Source organism: Bos grunniens, chromosome 17 (assembly GCF_055505025.1).
Source record: "Bos grunniens cultivar Pamir isolate PY7600 chromosome 17, Bosgru_T2T1.0, whole genome shotgun sequence".
Taxonomy (NCBI): Eukaryota; Metazoa; Chordata; class Mammalia; order Artiodactyla; family Bovidae; genus Bos; species Bos grunniens.
Window position 1 is genome coordinate 52,489,604 of NC_141181.1, and position 17,728 is coordinate 52,507,331.

At 48.1% G+C, this 17,728-nt stretch overlaps 1 protein-coding gene across 5 annotated transcripts in view; it reads left to right on the forward strand.

The window, feature by feature from the left end:
• The window catches only part of RILPL1 (Rab interacting lysosomal protein like 1), a 42,401-nt gene that overhangs the window by 11,253 nt on the left and 13,420 nt on the right, over nt 1–17,728 (forward strand). For 4 of the 5 annotated variants that reach the window (XM_086347337.1, XM_086347336.1, XM_086347334.1 and 1 more), the window contains exons 3-4: nt 5,292–5,410; nt 6,074–6,295. In XM_086347337.1, the coding sequence (XP_086203463.1) occupies nt 5,292–5,410; nt 6,074–6,295 (341 nt within the window). Of the gene's footprint in view, nt 1–5,291; nt 5,411–6,073; nt 6,296–10,244; nt 10,398–17,728 lie in introns of those variants that run through there. The other variant, XM_086347338.1, reaches the window with a different exon arrangement.

A 17,728-nucleotide genomic window follows, 5' to 3' on the forward strand; every position in this document is an offset into this window, starting at 1 on the left:
TGCCCTGCGGCGACTGAAGCCTGTGCTCTGCAACGAGAGAAGCCACCGCAGTGAGAAGCCCAAGCAGCACAACTGGAGAGGAGCCCCCGCTCACTGCTACTAGAGAAAAGCCCACACAGCCAGAAGACCCGGCTCAGCCAAAAATAAATAAATAAAGTAATTAAAAAAGAAAAGCAAAACAAAAATAAGAGCCAACCCGCCTGGAACAGTGGTGCTTTCCCAGCCATCGATACTGGGCGCTGGGCTCAGAGCACCCGCCAGTCTCTCGTCTCCAGCTCCCCGAAAGTCTCCAGATGAAAAAGCACTTTACTGCCTCTTGTATTTGGAAACCGTCCTGTCAGCACTTGGAAACTACTAGTTAGCACATGCTGAGATGAATTACAGATATGGAAACGATGGGGGGTGGGGGAACAAAAATATGCTCAGGCCTCTGGAGAAAAACTCCTGGGCTCTGGACAAACAACTCTTGTCACTAGGAGAGGCTGAAGACTGACCACTTAGCCATTGTCTGAAGGGAAGCTGAGACATCTTTTACCTTTTACCAAAAACTGTAGGCAAGTCACAGATATGACTATAATTTTTCTAGGGGTGGCATTTAAAAAAGTAAAAAGGTGAAAGTAATTCCAATTTAAACCAATAGGCCCAAGGTATCATCCTTCAACATGTTATCAATTTAAAAAATCATCAGTAGAGGAATTCCAAGGTGGTCCAGTGCTCAGGACTGCACGCTTTCACTGCCAAGGGTCTGGGTTCAGTACTAGTCAGGGAACCAAGATCCTGCAAACTGCATGATACAGCCAAATCAATAATTATCCATAGGATATTTTGCATTTTTTTCATATTAAGTCTTTGAAATTTGGTAGTTTATTTATTTATGTATAATCACTGCAGATGGTGACTGCAGACATGAAATTAAAAGACGCTTACTCCTTGGAAGAAAAGTTACGACCAACCTGGATAGCATATTGAAAAGCAGAGACATTACTTTGCCAACAAAGGTCCGTCTAGTCAAGGCTATAGTTTTTCCAGTGGTCATGTATGGATGTGAAAGTTGAACTGTGAAGAAAGCTGAGCACCGAAGAATTCATGCTTTTGAACTGTGGTGTTGGAGCAGACTCTTGAGAGTCCCTTGGACTGCAAGGAGATCCAATCAGTCCATTCTGAAGGAGATCAGCCCTGGGATTTCTTTGGAAGGAATGATGCTAAAGCTGAAACTCCAGTACTTTGGCCACCTGATGCGAAGAGTTGACTCATTGGAAAAGACTCTGATGCTGGGAGGGATTGGGGGCAGGAGGAGAAGGGGACGCCAGAGGATGAGATGGCTGGATGGCATCACTGACTCGATGGACGTGAGTCTGGGTGAACTCCGGGTGATGGACAAGGAGGCCTGAAGTGCTGCGATTCATGGGGTCGAAAAGAGTCAGACACAACTGAGGGACTGAACTGAACTGAATGTTATATTATATGTTGTTGTCGATATTTAGTTGCTAAATTGTGTCCGACTCTTTGTGACCCCATGGACTGTAGCCCACCCGGCTCCTCTGTCCAAGGGATTCTCCAGGCAAGAGTACTGGAGTGGGTTGCCATTTCCTTCTCCAATATACATATATGTTTTATTTTTATTTATTTGTTTTTGACTGCGCTGGGTCTTCAGTGCTGTGCTAGGGCTTTCTCTAGTTGCTCTGAATGGGGGCTGCTCTTGTTGTGGAGCACAGGCTCTAGGAATGCCGGCTCAGTAGTTGTGGCTTGCAGGCCCTAGAGCTTGGGCTCAGTAAGCAGTTGTGGCATGCGGGCTTAGTTACTCCGTGGCAGGTGGGATCTTCCCAGACCGGGGATTGAACCTGTGTCCCCTGCATTGGCAGGTGGATTCTTATCCACTGCACCACCAGGAAAGTCTTATATATGTTTTGTTGTAGTAATCTGTACATAATATTTATCATCTTAACCATCTTACCCAGTGTACAATTCAGCTGGGTCTAGTACATTCACATTGTGCAGCCGAACTCCAGAACTCATCTCATCTTGCAGATCTAAAACTCTGTCCTGTTAAATGATAACTCTCCATGCCTCCCTCCCCTAGCCCCTGGCAACTGGCATTCTACTTTCTGTCTCTATAATTTTGACTACTCCAGGTATCTCACAGAAATTGAATCATGCGATATCTGCCTTTTTGTGACTGGTTTACTTCACTGAGCATAAACGTCCTTGACTGAGCGTAAATGTCCTTGACTTTCATCCATGTTGTATGTGTCAGAATTTCCTTCCTTTTTAAGGCAGAATAATATCCCATTGTATGGGTAGACCACACTTTGTTGATCCACCCATCCATTGTTGGCTGATGTGTATTTTACATAGAGCACTTTGAGGGGTGATAAAGTGGTTGCGAGAGTGTGGACCCTGGAGCCAGGCTACCTGAGTTTCAATCCTGGTTGTCGTTGTTCAGTTGCTAAGTCGTGCTGACTCTTTGCGACCCCATGGACTGCAGCACACCAGGCTCCTGTGTCCTCCGCTGTCTCCCAGAGTTTGCTCAAGTTCATGTCCATTGAGTCAGTGATGCTGTCTAACCATCTCATCCTCTGCGGCCCCCTTCTCCTTTTGCTTTCAATCTTTCCCAGCATCAGAGTCTTTTCTAATGAGTCGGACCTTCGCATCAGGTGACCAAAGTATTGGAGCTTCATCTTCAACATCAGTCCTTCCAATGAATGTTCAGGGTTGCTTTCCTTTAGGATTGACTGGTTTGATCTCCTTGCAGTCCAAGGGACTCCCAAGAGTCTTCTCCAGCACCACAGTTTGAAAGCATCACTTCTTCGGCACTCAGCCTTCTTTATGGTCCAACTCTCACATCCATACATGACTACTGGAAAAACTATAGCATTGACTAGACGGACCTTTGTTGGGAAAGTGATGTCTCTGCTTATTAATACGCTGTCTAGAATCCTGAACAGTGCCTAAATCCTGAATCCTGGTAGTGCCACTCCTCAGCTGTGTGACCTTGTGTAAGTTCACTAGCTACTGTGCACCGCAGTTTCAACTGTACAGTGGGAACAGCAGGATTCCTACTTTGTAAAGTATTCTGAGGATAGAGTGAGCTAAGCTCTGTTTATATCAGCATCTTCTATAAGGAGACCCTGAGATGAGGATGTTCCCCTGCAGGTGATTGATTAAGGATGTCCCCCCTAGACAAGACTATTGGGGGAAGTGGAGGGATCAGGACAGGGAAAGGAGGAATCCAAATAAAGTCCGTGCAGGGCAGTGAGCTCTGGAGTGTAAGTTACACCTAAGAGTCTCCCTACCCTTGGGCACAAGGGTGCAGTTTCTTTTCTTAAATATTTTTATTTACTTATTTATTTGGGTGCACTGGGTCTTAGTTTCAGCATTTGGGATCTTCAATATTCATTGCAGCATGCAGGATTTTTAGTTGCAGCATGTAGGATCTAGTTCCTTGACCAGGGATCAAACCCAGGCCCCCTGCGTGGGAATATGGAGTCTTAGCCACTGGAGAGCCAGGGAAGTCCCCTGAATGTCTCGTTAATTTAGCTCCCAGAGTCTTGAATTGCTGGGTGACTTAAATAATTGCTCAGATGGTAAAGAAGCCTTTACCAAGGCAGGAGGCACAGGAGACACAGGTTGGATCCCTGGGTTGGGAAGATCCCCTGGAGAAGGAAATGACAACCCACTCCAGTATTCTTGCCTGGGAAATTCCCTGGGCAGAGGAGTCTGGCAGGCTACAGTCCACGGGGTCACAAAAAGTTGGACACGACTGAGGGAGTAACAACACAACTCCCGGCTTTTATCTATGTCTGTGAATCTCTTCAAAACACTTAACCTTTTAGTTTTTCAAACCACTTCTCCAGCACTCTCGGACTGTGTCTTAGCAGAGCGTTTGGAGCAGGGAGAACTGGTATTTCTCTTTTATAGATAAAATGACACTTGGAGACACTCACTCTGGGCCAGGCCTGTTGTGAGCACTTCACGTAGATTAACAGAGGCAGCCTCACAAGAGCCCCCCAGATGGGGCCACCACATGACCCCCATTTGCAAGTCAGAAAACAGGCACCAGGTCAGCTGCGAATGAGTCCAAGTAGCCTAGCCCCAGACTCCCAGCCCTTGACCATGTGTTCTCTGACTGCTCCATCCTACAGCCACCAACACCCATGAAGGTGATGGATGGCGAGTTCCCTGGTGGCTAGTGGTTAAGATTCTGGACATTCACTGCCATGGCCCGGGTTCAACCCCCAGCCTGGGAACAGATCCTGCAAGCCATGTGGTGTGGCCAAAAAAAAAAAATCCTTTCTTTGGGAATTCCCTGGTGGTCCAGTGGTTAGGACGGGCTGCTTTCACTCTGGTGGCCTAGGTTCAGTCCCTGGTTGGGGAACTCAGATGTAGGTGGGTCCCAAATACAGATTTCCTTTCTCTGGACTTCATGCTTCCCTGCCTCCATCCCACTTGAGTTCTACTCATCTGATTCCTCAGAGTGGAATGTACCCGCCAAGGATTAAATTGATTGAGCTAAGCCCCTGATACTCCTGCCCTGGGGTTTTGCAGGATGGGGGCTCAGAGAGAAGACAGCAAATGTTTTTGTGGATTTTTCACAGATTCTGCCTGCACCTGATTTCAGAACCCCCTCCCCTACGCAGACAGAGATACACACACACACTCGCTCTAGCATTATGTCTAAGGTGTGGTTTTTCTGGAAATGTTAGTCATGTCTTCTTGTTCCACTACCCCAGGCCCAGGTCCTGCCTCACATCAGTTGCCCAGGAGTTTTGAGAGAGGGATACCCAGTGCCCAGAACCCTCAGATGGCCCTGTGATTCCCCATCAGCAGTCTGGGGGCCTGGCAGTTAGGACTCCAGCTGAAGAGTCTCCTTTGAGGAGCAGGGAGTGTCTGGAGAAATAACTGACTTGATCAATTTCAAATGCAGCTGGTAGTCGCTGTTTCTCACTGCTGTGCAGCGTTCCATTGCCTGTCACTCTCAAGGTTTATCTTTTCATCCTACTACTGACGGACATTTTGGCAGTTTCCAGTTTGGGGCTATTACAAATAATGCTGCTATGAACATTTTAAAAATATTTATTTATTTAGCTTTGCCAGGTCTTAGTTGCAGCATGCAGATTCTTTGCCATGAAATGGAAATGTGAGATCTAGTTCCTTGACCAGGGATCCAACCCACGCCACCAGCATTGGGAGTGCAGAGTCTTAGCCACTGGACCACCAGGGAAATCCCTACCGATGGTTTAAGCAGGAGAGGGAGGTAGACTCACCTGCTGGTCCCTCTCGCCCCTCTCTAGGCATGTCAGAGCGGGAGCGGCAGGTGATGAAGAAGCTGAAGGAGGTGGTGGACAAACAGCGAGATGAGATCCGTGCCAAGGATCGGGAGCTGGGGCTGAAGAACGAGGATGTTGAGGCGGTAAGTGCTGAACCCCGCCTGCCATGTCCACCCCTGGCCAGTAGGTACCAGCAAGGGACTCCACCCTCCGCTCTGAAAGCTCCCCTTCTCCTGCTCGGTCTCACTCCATGGGCTCCATGATGTAGGGATCCTGCCCGTGGCTTGGTGGGCCCAGCCCTGAAACAGTCGCTATGGATAGGCCCCTCAGCCAAGTCTTCACTGGAACAGTAGGAGGGAACGTGGCAATGCCCACTGACCTGACTGTTGCCACACACTGAGGAAGTTCCAGGGCCTGGTCAGCCTTTTTCTGACCCTGAGGCTTCCTCCAGTCCACCCCTTTCATGGCCTGGCATTGTCCCGGCCCCTTCAAGAACCTATACTTTGTCTCTGGTTAAATTAAAAAAAGACACCCCTTTCTCAAAGTGTGTTACTTCCTTCTGTTGGGAAATTGTCATAATATACTAACAAGACCCTTATCTTCCACCTGGCATAAAATTATCATAGTAAATATATAAATTGCCCATCTCTGGCATCAACAGAGTTGTAAGAATGTGAACAAATTTCAAGCAAATCAAAGCGTGTACAGTATGAATGGCATGCCTGTAGACGGTTTGCCCTTGTTCAGTGCACAACGTGAGCTACTGTATGTGGCGGCCTCGTCCAGTGGGCTTTCTCTCTCTACAGCTGCAGCAGCAGCAGACCCGGCTGATGAAGATCAACCACGACCTCCGGCATCGCGTCACAGTGGTAGAGGCCCAGGGGAAGGCTCTGATTGAACAGAAGGTAGAACTGGAGGCAGATCTGCAAACCAAGGAGCAGGAGATGGGCAGCCTGCGGGCGGAACTTGGGAAGCTGCGAGAGAGGCTACAAGGCGAACTCAACCAAAATGGAGAGGAGGAGCCTGTGGTGAGTGGGAAGCCGGCCTCTGTAGGCTGGCTCGAGGTGGGCCAGGCTGCCTTGCTTTCGCCATTATACTTGAGGGAAATAGGAGGCCCAGAGAGAGCCAGCTTCTGGCCAGGAGACACACAGCTGGACAGAGGTAGTGCTGGGCCTGGAACCCAGGACTTCCATCATTCTAGCCCCGAGTATCCAGCTCACTGGTGGTTACTGGGCATCTGCTGTTCATTCATTCATTCAAATAATTATTGACTATGTTATAGGCATGGGGGATGAAATGGAGACCTGGTTCCTGTCCACATGGGGCTTACAGCTAGTATGAGAGACAGACATTAGACAGATAATCACATAATGTACCATGCGTGCATGCATGCTCTGTCACTTCGGTTGTGTCCAACTGTTTGCGACCCTATGGACTGTAGCCTGACCCTATGGACTGTAGCCTGACTTTTTGCGACCCTATGGACTGTAGCCGGCCAGGCTCTTCTGTCCGTGGGATTCTCCTGGCAAGAATACTGGAGTGGGTTGCCATGCCTTCCTCTAGGGGATCTTTCCAGCCTAAGGATTGAACCTGTGCTTCCTGCCTCTCCTGCAATTACAGGCAGGTTCTTTACCTGCTGAGCCACCTGAGAAGCCCTAATATACCATATGACCCAGCAATCCTACTTTTAGGTATATGTCCAAGAAAACTGAAGACATGTGTCCACCTAAGACGTGTACACAGGGATTTCCCTGGGGGTCCAGTGGTTGGGAGAATGCCTTCCAATGCAGGAGACAATGCAGGGAGCGATCCCTGGTCAGGGGACTGAGGTTCCACGTGCCACAGGGCATCTAAACCTGCGTGCCGCGAGTACTGAGCCTGCGCGCTCTGGAGCCCATGTGCCACGGCTAAAGAAGCCCACGCGCTGCATCTAAGACCCAACACAGCCAAATGCAGGAATGTATTTTAGAAAGGCCTGTACACACGTTCATAGCAGCACTAGTCTCAACAGCCAAAAGGTGGAAACCACCTACATGTCCATCAGCTGGTGACTAGATAAACAAAATATGGTCTGTCCACATCGTGAAATATTATTCAGCCATAAAAAGGAATGGAATACTGAGACAGGCTGCAATTTGGATGAACCTCAAAAACATGCTAAGTGTAAGTAGCCAGACAAAAGGCCACATGTTGTGTGAGTCATTTGTTTGAAATATCCAGAACAGGCAAATCCATAGAGAGAGAAAGAAGACGGATGGTTGCAGAGACTGGGAGAGGGGAGACTTCTAATGGGTACAGGGTTTCTTTTGGGGGCGATGGAAATGTGTCTGGAATTAGATAATGGTGATAGTTGCACAGCCTTGAATGCACTAAAATGTATTCTGATTTTTATACTTCAAAAGAGTGGATTTTATGGTATGTGAATTATATCCCAAAAAGCAAACCAGCAATTTATGTTAAAGGAGAGCCATAGTGCCAGAATGCCCCAACTGCATGGACTCTAGAGCCAGTCTGCTTTGGTTCACATCTACTCTACTCCGTACTACTGCCATGACTTTAGAAAATTATTTAGCTTTTTCACATCTCAGTTTTCTCGTCTCTAAAATGGGAATACTAGGGAGTTCCCTGGTGGCCTTGTGATTAGGATTTGGTACTTTCATTGCAGTGGCCTGAGTTCAATTCCTGCTCAGGAAACTGAGATCTCATAAGTCATGTGGTTTGGCAAAAAAAAAAAAATGGGAATACTGATAAGAGTTCTTACTCACAGATTGTTATTATGAGAATTAAATGACTTAGTTCATTTAGAGTGTTAGCTGTTATTATTACCATGATAGTCTGAGGGAGTCAAAAAGGCTTTGCCAAGGAGGTAATGGAAAGAATGAGAGTGAACTAGGTGAAGGGGGGTGGCTGTACAAAGGCCCTGTGGCAGGGGAAATTGCAGTGCAGTCAAGGAAGAATAAGAAAGAAAGAGTAAGGCACTTCCTTGGTGGTCCAGTGGTTAGGACTCTGCCCTTCAAATGCAGGGGGCAAGGGTTCGATCCCTGGTCAGGGAACTAAGAGCCTACATACCACATGGCGCAGCCCAAAAGAAAAAAGAAAGTCAGGATGGCTGGTGTGCAAGCTGACAGGGAGGGAGAGGGTCTGAATGCGGTCAGAGAGGTTGGCAGGGGCCAGTGCTGCAGAGTGGAGCTTGGCTTTTATCTGCAAGCACTGTGCTGGGCGCTGTGGAGGTTTGAGGAGCTTACAGCCCAGTGCAGGAGACAGTCTTGGACCCCAGCAGCCACACTCAAGGTGGGACGGGATTGTCTTCGCACTAAGAAGCTGTCTCTGTCTGGGTTCCCTCGAGGCAGAGCTTGAGAAGAGAAGTGTGGGCAGGAGGTTAACTGGGGAAGTGATTGATCTCAAAGACCAGAGAACTGACACAGGGAAGGAGGAAAAGGGAATTTGAGGGTGTGTCACTGAGGTTGCCATGGGGAAGCTCAGTCCCTCTGGGACCTCAGAGAAGACCTCCCAGAACAGTCTTTCTGGAGGAGAAAGTCTTAGAGCAATGATGTACAAATGCCTGTCCCCAGTTACTAAGGGGAGGTGGGGTCCCCAGGGGTGTTATCCCTACCAGTACTCCCAGGCAGAACTTGTGGAGCAGAAACTGGGGGGGAAATGGAAAGACAGGGCACTTCCCTGGTGGTCCAGTGGCTAAGATTCCAAGCTCCCAATCCAGGGGGCCTGAGTTTGATCCCTGCTCAGGGAACTAGATCCTGCATGCCACAACTAAGATCCCACATGTGGCAACTAACACCCAGTACAGCCAAATAAATAAATGAAGTAAATATTAAAAAAAAAAAAACTGGAAAGACATCCAGTGTGTGCTCGAGGTGGGGCTCTGTCCACATGAATGGAACCACACCACAGCTGCAGCGGAAATCCGGGTGGGCCCAGTATGTGACCCAGGGCACCAAAGGTATCTCCCACGTAGATGTGCCCCTGGGATATTCCAGGAACATAGAGATGGGGCAGTTAATCCTGATGGGGGTGGCATGGAGTTTCATGGACCAGCTGTTGCTTCAGCTGAATGTCAGTGATTACAATGCTAAGATATTGATAGACAGATGTAGAAGATGGATATACTGTTTCAGAAAAGTGTAATGAACTGTTAGAGAAAAACTCAGAGCTTCCCATTTCTTCCAGCACATATTTTTTGACTTTCCAGTTTGCAGGCACTGTGCTGGTCTCTTGGGTTCCAGGTGAGGGAGGTAAGATAGACGAACTTTCCATCAGGCTGGCTCAAGTCCCAGCAGAGTCATTAAGTATCTTGTGAATTTGGGCCATACACTCCTAGGTTCTTTGAAGGACAAGAACCTGCGAGATACAGATAGGAAGGAAGAGAGAGAAGTCTTAAAAGGGAAATTGGAGTAGAATCTTTTGGCTACAGGTGACAAAAGCTTAACTTAAAATGGTTCAAGGATTAAAAAAAAAAAAGGAATTTGGGACTGTGTAACTAAAAGCTTTGAGTTAATGACGGCTTCAGGTATAGCTGGTTCCAGGTGCCCTGATGACGCTGGCAGGAATTTGTTTCAGACCTCTCTGTGTTGGTGTCATTCTCAAGCAGCCTCTTGCCATATAGTGGCCCCTACTCAACCAGCTTTGCAACCGCAGTGGAAAGAAATTGCTTCTTTCTCAAATTCTCAGCAAAAGTCTCAGGAACCTTCTCATGACCTCACCTGAATCAATCACTGTGGTCTGAGGTCTAGATTATACATGTTGTCCATTTCTGAGCACATGGCTCTCCATGATGGTGCCAATCCAAGCCACATGCACGGAGAGTAGGAAAGAGGAGTTTCTCCAGAGGAAGGCTGCCGTGACCCAGCCCAGAGATGTGCAGGCCAGGCAGGACAACAGCTGTCGTCAGTGTCAGAGAGTCAGGGTTGAGAATGCCACACACAGAACTCTGAGCAGTGAAGGCTGTGGATTCTTTCACAGGGTTTCAGCAGGGGAGTGGCAGGATCAGCTCTGAGTTTATGGCGGACAGTTGAACAAGGAGACGACGGCAGCCATGGCTGTCAGGAGCCCTTGGCAGTAATCCAGGCAAGAAAGGTGAGGGCTGGACCAAGTCGATAGCCTTGGGATGGAGGGGGCGCCCAGCAGGCGAAGCTTGGGGTGGTCACTCCCTCCCACCTCCCCTGGGTCCCCCTTTCAGCCTCCTGAGCCCCACGAGAGCTCAGGCTCTGTCTCTGGCTGGTCCAAACCTGGGTCCTGAGGACATCACCCCTAGCCACAAGACTCTGAGCCCTGTTCCAGATCTCTTTCGGACAAGGACATTTCACACCTCCTTGGCCTGGTCGCCGGTAGGTTTCAGTTTCCTTTCTGGCTCCACGGAGGTGGGGCAGAAACAGAGGAGTAAAATCCAGTAGCAGTTATGACTAACCCACTAAGCTTCTCTGCAGCATCTGTTCCTGAACTCAGGGTGTCTTTTGAGGGCTTGACAACATCCTTTGGAGTTGAGTGGCGTTCAGGATGCTTGTCACTCAAACAAGGAAGCTGCAGGTGGTGGTGGCCTCGTCACCTGCTGCCGTGTGACTTGGGGCCCGTCCATCTCTTTGGTAATAGGTTCTCATCTGACAAATGAGGGACATGAACTTGACTTGATTCAGTAGATCTAAAAGTTAGCATGGCTGGCACTAAAAGGAACAAAATGGGGTCATTTGTAGAGACATGGATGGACTTAGAATCTGTCATGCAGAGTGAATTAAGTCAGAAAGAGAAAACAAATATCATATATTAATGCATATATGTGGACTCTAGAAAAATGGACAGATGAACCTATTTCCAAAGCAAGAATAGAGACACAGAGGTAGAGAACAGACATGTCGGCACAGGGTGGGGGAAGGGGAGGGGGGTACAAATCGGGAGATGAGGACTGACATATGTACACCACCATGTGTAAAACAGATAGTAGTGGGAAGCTGCCATATAGCACAAGGAGCTCAGCTCGGTGCTCTGTGATGACCTGGATAGGCGGGATGGGGATGCTGGGGGAGCGGTCCAGGAGGGAGGGGTGTATATATACAAACAGCTGATTCACTTCATTGTACAGCAGAAACCAACACAATATTGTAAAGCAGTCATACTCCAATATAAAAAAAGTTAGCATGGCTGGATAGAGGGTGGTGATCAGAGAAGGGCACAGTGAATTCGGAGTGTAGAGGAGATGGCCATGCAGGGCTTCAAGGCCTTGAGAACGGTCTATGGGCTGGGTAGGATGTCCGGGGATGGAATGTGGGGCAAGAGGAACAGCATAAGTCAGACTAGAGACTGTGCAGGGTGAGGCTGGGGTGGTAGTTAGTCCTGGCACCAGATCAGTGACGGAAGATGGGAGCTATGCAGGGATCCAGAGCCAGGGAGGAATCCATTCTTTTTTTTTTAAAACTTTTATCAGAGTATGTACTGTGCTGTGCTTAATCACTCAGTTGTGTCCAGCTCTTTGCGACCCCATGGACTGTAGCCCGTCAGGCTCCTCTGTCCACGTGGATTCTCCCGGCAAGAATACTGGAGTAGGTTGCCATGCCCTCCGCCAGGGGATCTTCCAACCCAGGGATCGAACCCAGGTCCCCCGCATTGCAGGTGGATTCTTTACCAGCTGAGCCACCAGGGAAGCCCTTTTGGCATATAGTTGCTTTACAACATTGTGTTAGTTTCTGCTGTACAGCAGAGTGAACCAGCTATATGTATACATGTATTCCACCCCTGACGTTTTTAAAATTTCCTTCCCATTTAGGTCACCACAAAGCATTGAGCTATACAGTATGTTCTTATTTATCTATTTTATACATAGTATCAATAATGTATATATGTCAATCCCAATTTCCCAATTCATCCCAAACTCCACCCCATCCCCCTCGGTATCCACACATTCTCTGTGTCTCCATTTCTGCTTTACAAATAAGATCATCTGTACCATTTTTCTAGAGTCCACATGTATGCGCTAATATACGATATTTGTTTTTCTCTTTCTGTCTTACTTAACTCTGTATGACAGACTCTATTTCCATCCACATCTCTACAAATGACCCTGTTTCCTTCCCTTTTATGGCTGAGTAGTATTCGTTTGTATATATGTATCACATCTTCTTTATCCATTCCTGCGTTGATGGACATTTAGGTTGCTTCCATGTCCTGGCTATTGTAAAGAGTGCTGCAGTGAACACTGGGGTGCATGTATCTTTTTGAATTATGGTTTTCTCTGGGTATTTGCCTAGAGGAATCTGTTCTTAACATTGCCTCTTGATTCATATGATTCTTTCTGAGATGTTAATGCTGTCATTTCAGTGTGATCTCCAGTAGGCAGGTCTCTTTGTATATTTTTATAACATATTTATTGAGAGGTAATTCACATGGTATACAATCCATCCATTTTAAAGTGTACAGATAAATTTTTTTATTTTTTGGCTGTGCCATGTGGAATCTTAGTTCTATCCAGGGATCAAACCCGCACCTGCTGCCTTAGAAGCACAAAGTCTTTAAAAAATAATATTTATTTATTTGGCTGTACAGGGTCTTAGTTGCAGCATGTGGGATCTAGTTCCCTGACCAGGGATCAAACCCAGGTCCCTTGCATTGGGAGCTCATGGTCTTAGCCACTGGACCAGCAGGGAAGTCCCAAAAGGGCAAAATCTTATCCACAAGACTTCCTGGGAAGTCCCCAGGTCAGTGGTTTTTAGCATTAAATATATTCACTCTATTGTGTGATTGTCACCACTATCTAGAACATTTCCATCAGCCCGGAAAGAAACTCCCTACGCATCAGCAGTCACTCCCCATCTGCCTCCCCCAGCCTCGGCAACCACTCGTTTACTTTCTGTTTCTGTGGATTCGCCTCTTCTGGACATTTCGTTGAAATGGACTCATGCACCATGTGATCCTGACTACCTTCCTACTCAGCATGTTTTCTAGCTCATCCAGCTTCTCACAGTTTAACTGATGGCTGTCCTGCCTTTGACAGTTGGACATATAAACCCTAAGAAAATGAAGTTGGCTTCTTGTCTAAAGGACTTTATATAAAACCAGTAAGAAAACTTAAAGGTAATAGTACCTCCTCGATGTCAGTGTCTCCGCCTTTTAAGTTATGATTTCTTAGTAAGTTGGGGTTTTTGTTTGTTTGTTTGTTAACTTTTTATATTGGAGTGTAGCTGATTAAGATGTTGTGATAGTGTCAGGCACACAGTAAAGTGACTCAGCCATACCTATGCATGTATCTGTTCTCCCCCAAACTCCCCTCCTGTTCAGGCTGCCACATGACATACGGCAAAGTTCCCTGTGCTACACAGTAGGTCCTTGTTGGTTATCCATGTTAAATTTAGCAGAGTGTACATGTTGATCCCATACTCCCTTACTATCCCTTCCCCTCATCCTTCCCCCCTGGTAACTGTAAGTTCATTTTTTAAGTCTGTGAGTCTGTTTCTAGTTGTTTGTTTGTTTTTAAGTGTACAGGAAAAGCAGAGAGGGGCCTGATGGCTGGCCTGTGAACCAGGGTTTTGGGCACTGAATTTATCCATGGTAGCCTGGAGCTACCAAGGGTGACCAGAGCACAGTCATTCCCCACTGCTGGGCGAGGGCTGCTCAGAAGTATGTTCCAGGGGCCTTGGGAGCACAGGAAGTGATCTTGCTAGACCCAGGCAGTGGTGGGGTGAGGGGAGCATGCCCAGGGGGCCAGGACTCAGGATGGAGCGCCCTGATGGAAGGTATTGTCTCCCTAAGGCCTCTGGACAGGCCCCATTGCTTGTCGGCTGGTCTCTTGGGCCTCCCTGGGGAGTACCTGGGGCCTCAGGCATCTCCCTCAAGCTGTGCCCAGAGAGCCTCAGGGGACCACAGACAATCAGCGATAACCCGAGCTACCTCTGTGGTCCCTCATGGGCTAAGTCTAGAAGGCTCGCTGCCGATTGACCCGATTGCCATGTTGGGAAGAGCCTTGGCCATGTCTCTCGAGGACTGGGCTGCCCAGGGCACTGCAGCAGTGCCTGGTGGCCTCCGGAAAAGCTGAAGCCCCAGTCCCATCCTCTTCTGCACTTCCAGGCGGCAGTCCCAGAAATCAGGACTTTTTTTCCACACCTGTCTCGGCATCTCTCAAGCTCTAAGGGGATCAGGTTGTTCCTCTGATAAAAGAACTGTCTTTTTGCCAGAGATAAAGAACTCAGGTTCTGAGCAAGCCCTTTGGTGTCTTGGGTGAGGACAGCCCATGGAGGTGAGCAGGGAACTACCATACCCTGAAAGCCTGTATTCATAAGAATGCCTGATGTAGGCGTGGGAAGACCCCTTAGAAATATTAATGGGTTTTTTAGGGCTCACTGGGGAAACAGGCCTGGAAAGGAGCAGGCAGCTTGCCCAGAGCCCTCTGGGAAAGTGAGGGGTTGGGACCCCTCCTGAAGGGCTTTATGTCTTCCCCAGGCATGTGATCATCTGTCAGCTGGCACTTCCCAGAGACAGAAAGAGGCAGGGGACTTGCCCAGCGAGTGTAAGAGCCTGGGTTGTTTGAAGGAAGGGCTGGAAGGGAGTGTGTGAGCCTGAGATTTCTGTCTACAGCTTTTAACACCTATGGCATCTAGGCAGAGAGGGAAAAAGGAGAGATGAGTGTGCAGCCCTGGAAACAGCGCATAAAAGGACGTAGCTGCCACACAGCATCAGCCCAGTGTTGCCATGTAGACTCCATGTGACCTAGTTTTCCAATGTTTTTCCCAAAAAGAAGCCCGAAACCCAAACTTCAATGTGAAATCTCCTGATCTAAAACAATTGGCAACTACTTCAAAGGAGTTTTAGAACACAGAATCAAATAAAAGGCGGGTGGGGTGGAAGTGGGGCCACTGGGGTGGGCCCAGAGTTCTTGGTGAACTCCTACACATCCCTCAAGACCCTGTGCACAGAGACCACATCTGCAGTAACATCTTCTGTGGTCCTCCTCAGAATTGATGTCCTTGCACCTTTCATTATATTATCTTATAAATTTCTATTTGTGTGTATCTTTCCTCCACCTCCACCTGTCTGATTCGTCTTATTAGCTCAGTGACCAGCAGGCACAAAGTTGGTGCTCAGTCATATTAAGTGACTATTAGACCTGGGTTTGATCCCTGGATTGGGAAGATCCCCTGGAGAAGAGAATGGCAACGCACTCCTGTCTTCTTGCCTGGAAAATCCATGGATAGAGGAGCCTGACAGGCTACAGTCCATGGGGTTGCAAAGAGTTGGACACAACTGAGTGACTAACACACACACACACACACCTCCGAGGATGCTCTGTGGTTAACCTGGGCAGAGGAAGAGAAGAGAACTGCCATTAGTGAGTGCTTGCTGTGTATTAAGCATTTGTTCTACATGGTCTTGGGTAGAGGATACTGTCTGAATGTATGGTCATCAGGTGGTCCAAGGAGCGGCCCCAAAGGCTCTGCAGAGGGAGTTAAACACTGAAGATGGACTTCCCTGGTGGTCTAGTGGTTAAGACTCCATGCTTCCAATGCCAGGGGCGCAGGTTCAATCCCTAGTTGGGGAGCTAAGATCCCACATGCCAATGGTACAGCCAAAAAAAAAAAAAACCAAAACCCTTTGAAGATGTACCCTGAGAACACAGTCCTTTGCAGGTGTGGCATCAGTGACCACCTTAGAGTGCCTTCCTGGGGTGTTAATCCCCTGTCTCCTCCCCAGTTCTTGGGCAGGAAGGGGCCCCTCTCAGCTGGCTTGGGTGGGCGGCGTGTGTCAGGTTTCAGTTTCCCGCCGCCTCCAGACCCCTCCCCTGCTGCCCCTGCTCGCGCTGACTCCGGCTCAGACCCGCTTCCCATCCCACGCCTGCCGGGTGGCTCTGCCGTCACCTGATCTCCTCTGGTGGGTGGTGTCTCCTTTCAACTGTCCTCTCCCAGAACAGCACGTCCCCGACTCTCTCCAGACGTGAGGCATCTCAGCTCTGCCTCCTGTAGTCCTTCAGCCACCTGGCCCATCTAGGCTGGAGTCCCTTTCTCCTTGTGCTTCTGTGGGGTTTTGGTGGGGTGGGGAGCCAGTTCTGTATTTCAATCCCTTTCCCTTGGTCCAAAGTTTTCCAACTGTTGTCCTAAGCTTTTGTCCACTCCTTCTGGACAATCATGGGACATTGGCAATGCAAGGCTGTCAGGAATTGTACACTGCCTGTAGAGTATGGGCCACCTGCTGATACGGCCAGCTTGGACCTGGAAAGCTTGCAAAAACTTCCTTGCTATCAAAAAAAGAAAAAAATGTTGGCAAGGATGTGGAGAATGTCAAACCCCTCCTACACTGCTTACAGGAATGTAAAAGGGGGCAGCCACTGTGGAAAACAGTTTGGCAGTTCCTCCAGAAGTTAAACATAGAGTCACCATATGACCCAGCAATTCCACTCCTAGATGTATACCCCAAGGAACTGAAGTGTTCAAACAAATCTTCACACACAGATGCTCATGGCAGCATTGTTCATTTACCGAAAGGTAGAAGCAATTTAGATGTCCATCAGTGGATAAAAGGATAAACAAAATGTGGTCTATTCACTCAGTGGAATATTATTTAGCAATGAAAAGGAATGACGTGCTGATACGGGCTACAATGTAGATGAATCTTGAAAACATGAGTGAAAGAAACCAGTCACCAAAAGCCACATATATGATTTCATTTCTAGAAAATGTCCAGAAAAGGCAGACTCATAGAGAAACAGAAAGCAGATGGTGGTTGCCAGAGGCTGGGGAAAGGGGGACTGCTGATGGGTGTGGAGTTTCCTCTGGAAAATGTTTTGAAACCAGTTAGAAGTGGTTGCACTGCACCAAGAACGTGCTACACGCATGCACGCTCAGTCGTGTCCGACTCTCTGTGACCCCATGGACTGTAGCCCGCCAGGCTCCTCTCTCCATGGAATTCTCCAGGCAAGAATACTGGAGTGGGTTGCTGTTTCCTTCTCCAGGGGACCTTCCCGACCCAGGGATTGAATCTGTGTCTCCTGAGTCTCCTGCATTGGCAGGCAGGTTCTTTACCATTGTGCCATCTAGCATCATGGAATTGTGCGTTTTATTTTTAACAGGGTTTTGATTTTTTATATTGAATTTTATTTTCTTTTTAATTTTTGGCCATGCCAAGTGGTATGTAGGATCTTAGTTCTCCAACCAGGGATTGAACCTGGGCCCCCTGCACTGAGAGTGCAGAAGCTTAACCACTGGACCACCAGGGAAATCCCTGAATTGTGCATTTTAAAATGGAGATTTTATGTTAAGTGGATTTTTATCACAATTAGGAAAAACAACCACAAAACTCCTTGCTGTGGAAGAGAGCAGGAGTGTGGGGTTTGGGTCTGGAAACTTAGCAGACTAGGATCCATCTGTGTGATCCACGTGGAAGAGACATAAATGGCTGCAACATTAACCTCCCACCTCCACCCCTACCAGGGCTTCCACGGAATGCCAGTGAATAGATCCCCGCCACCCCTG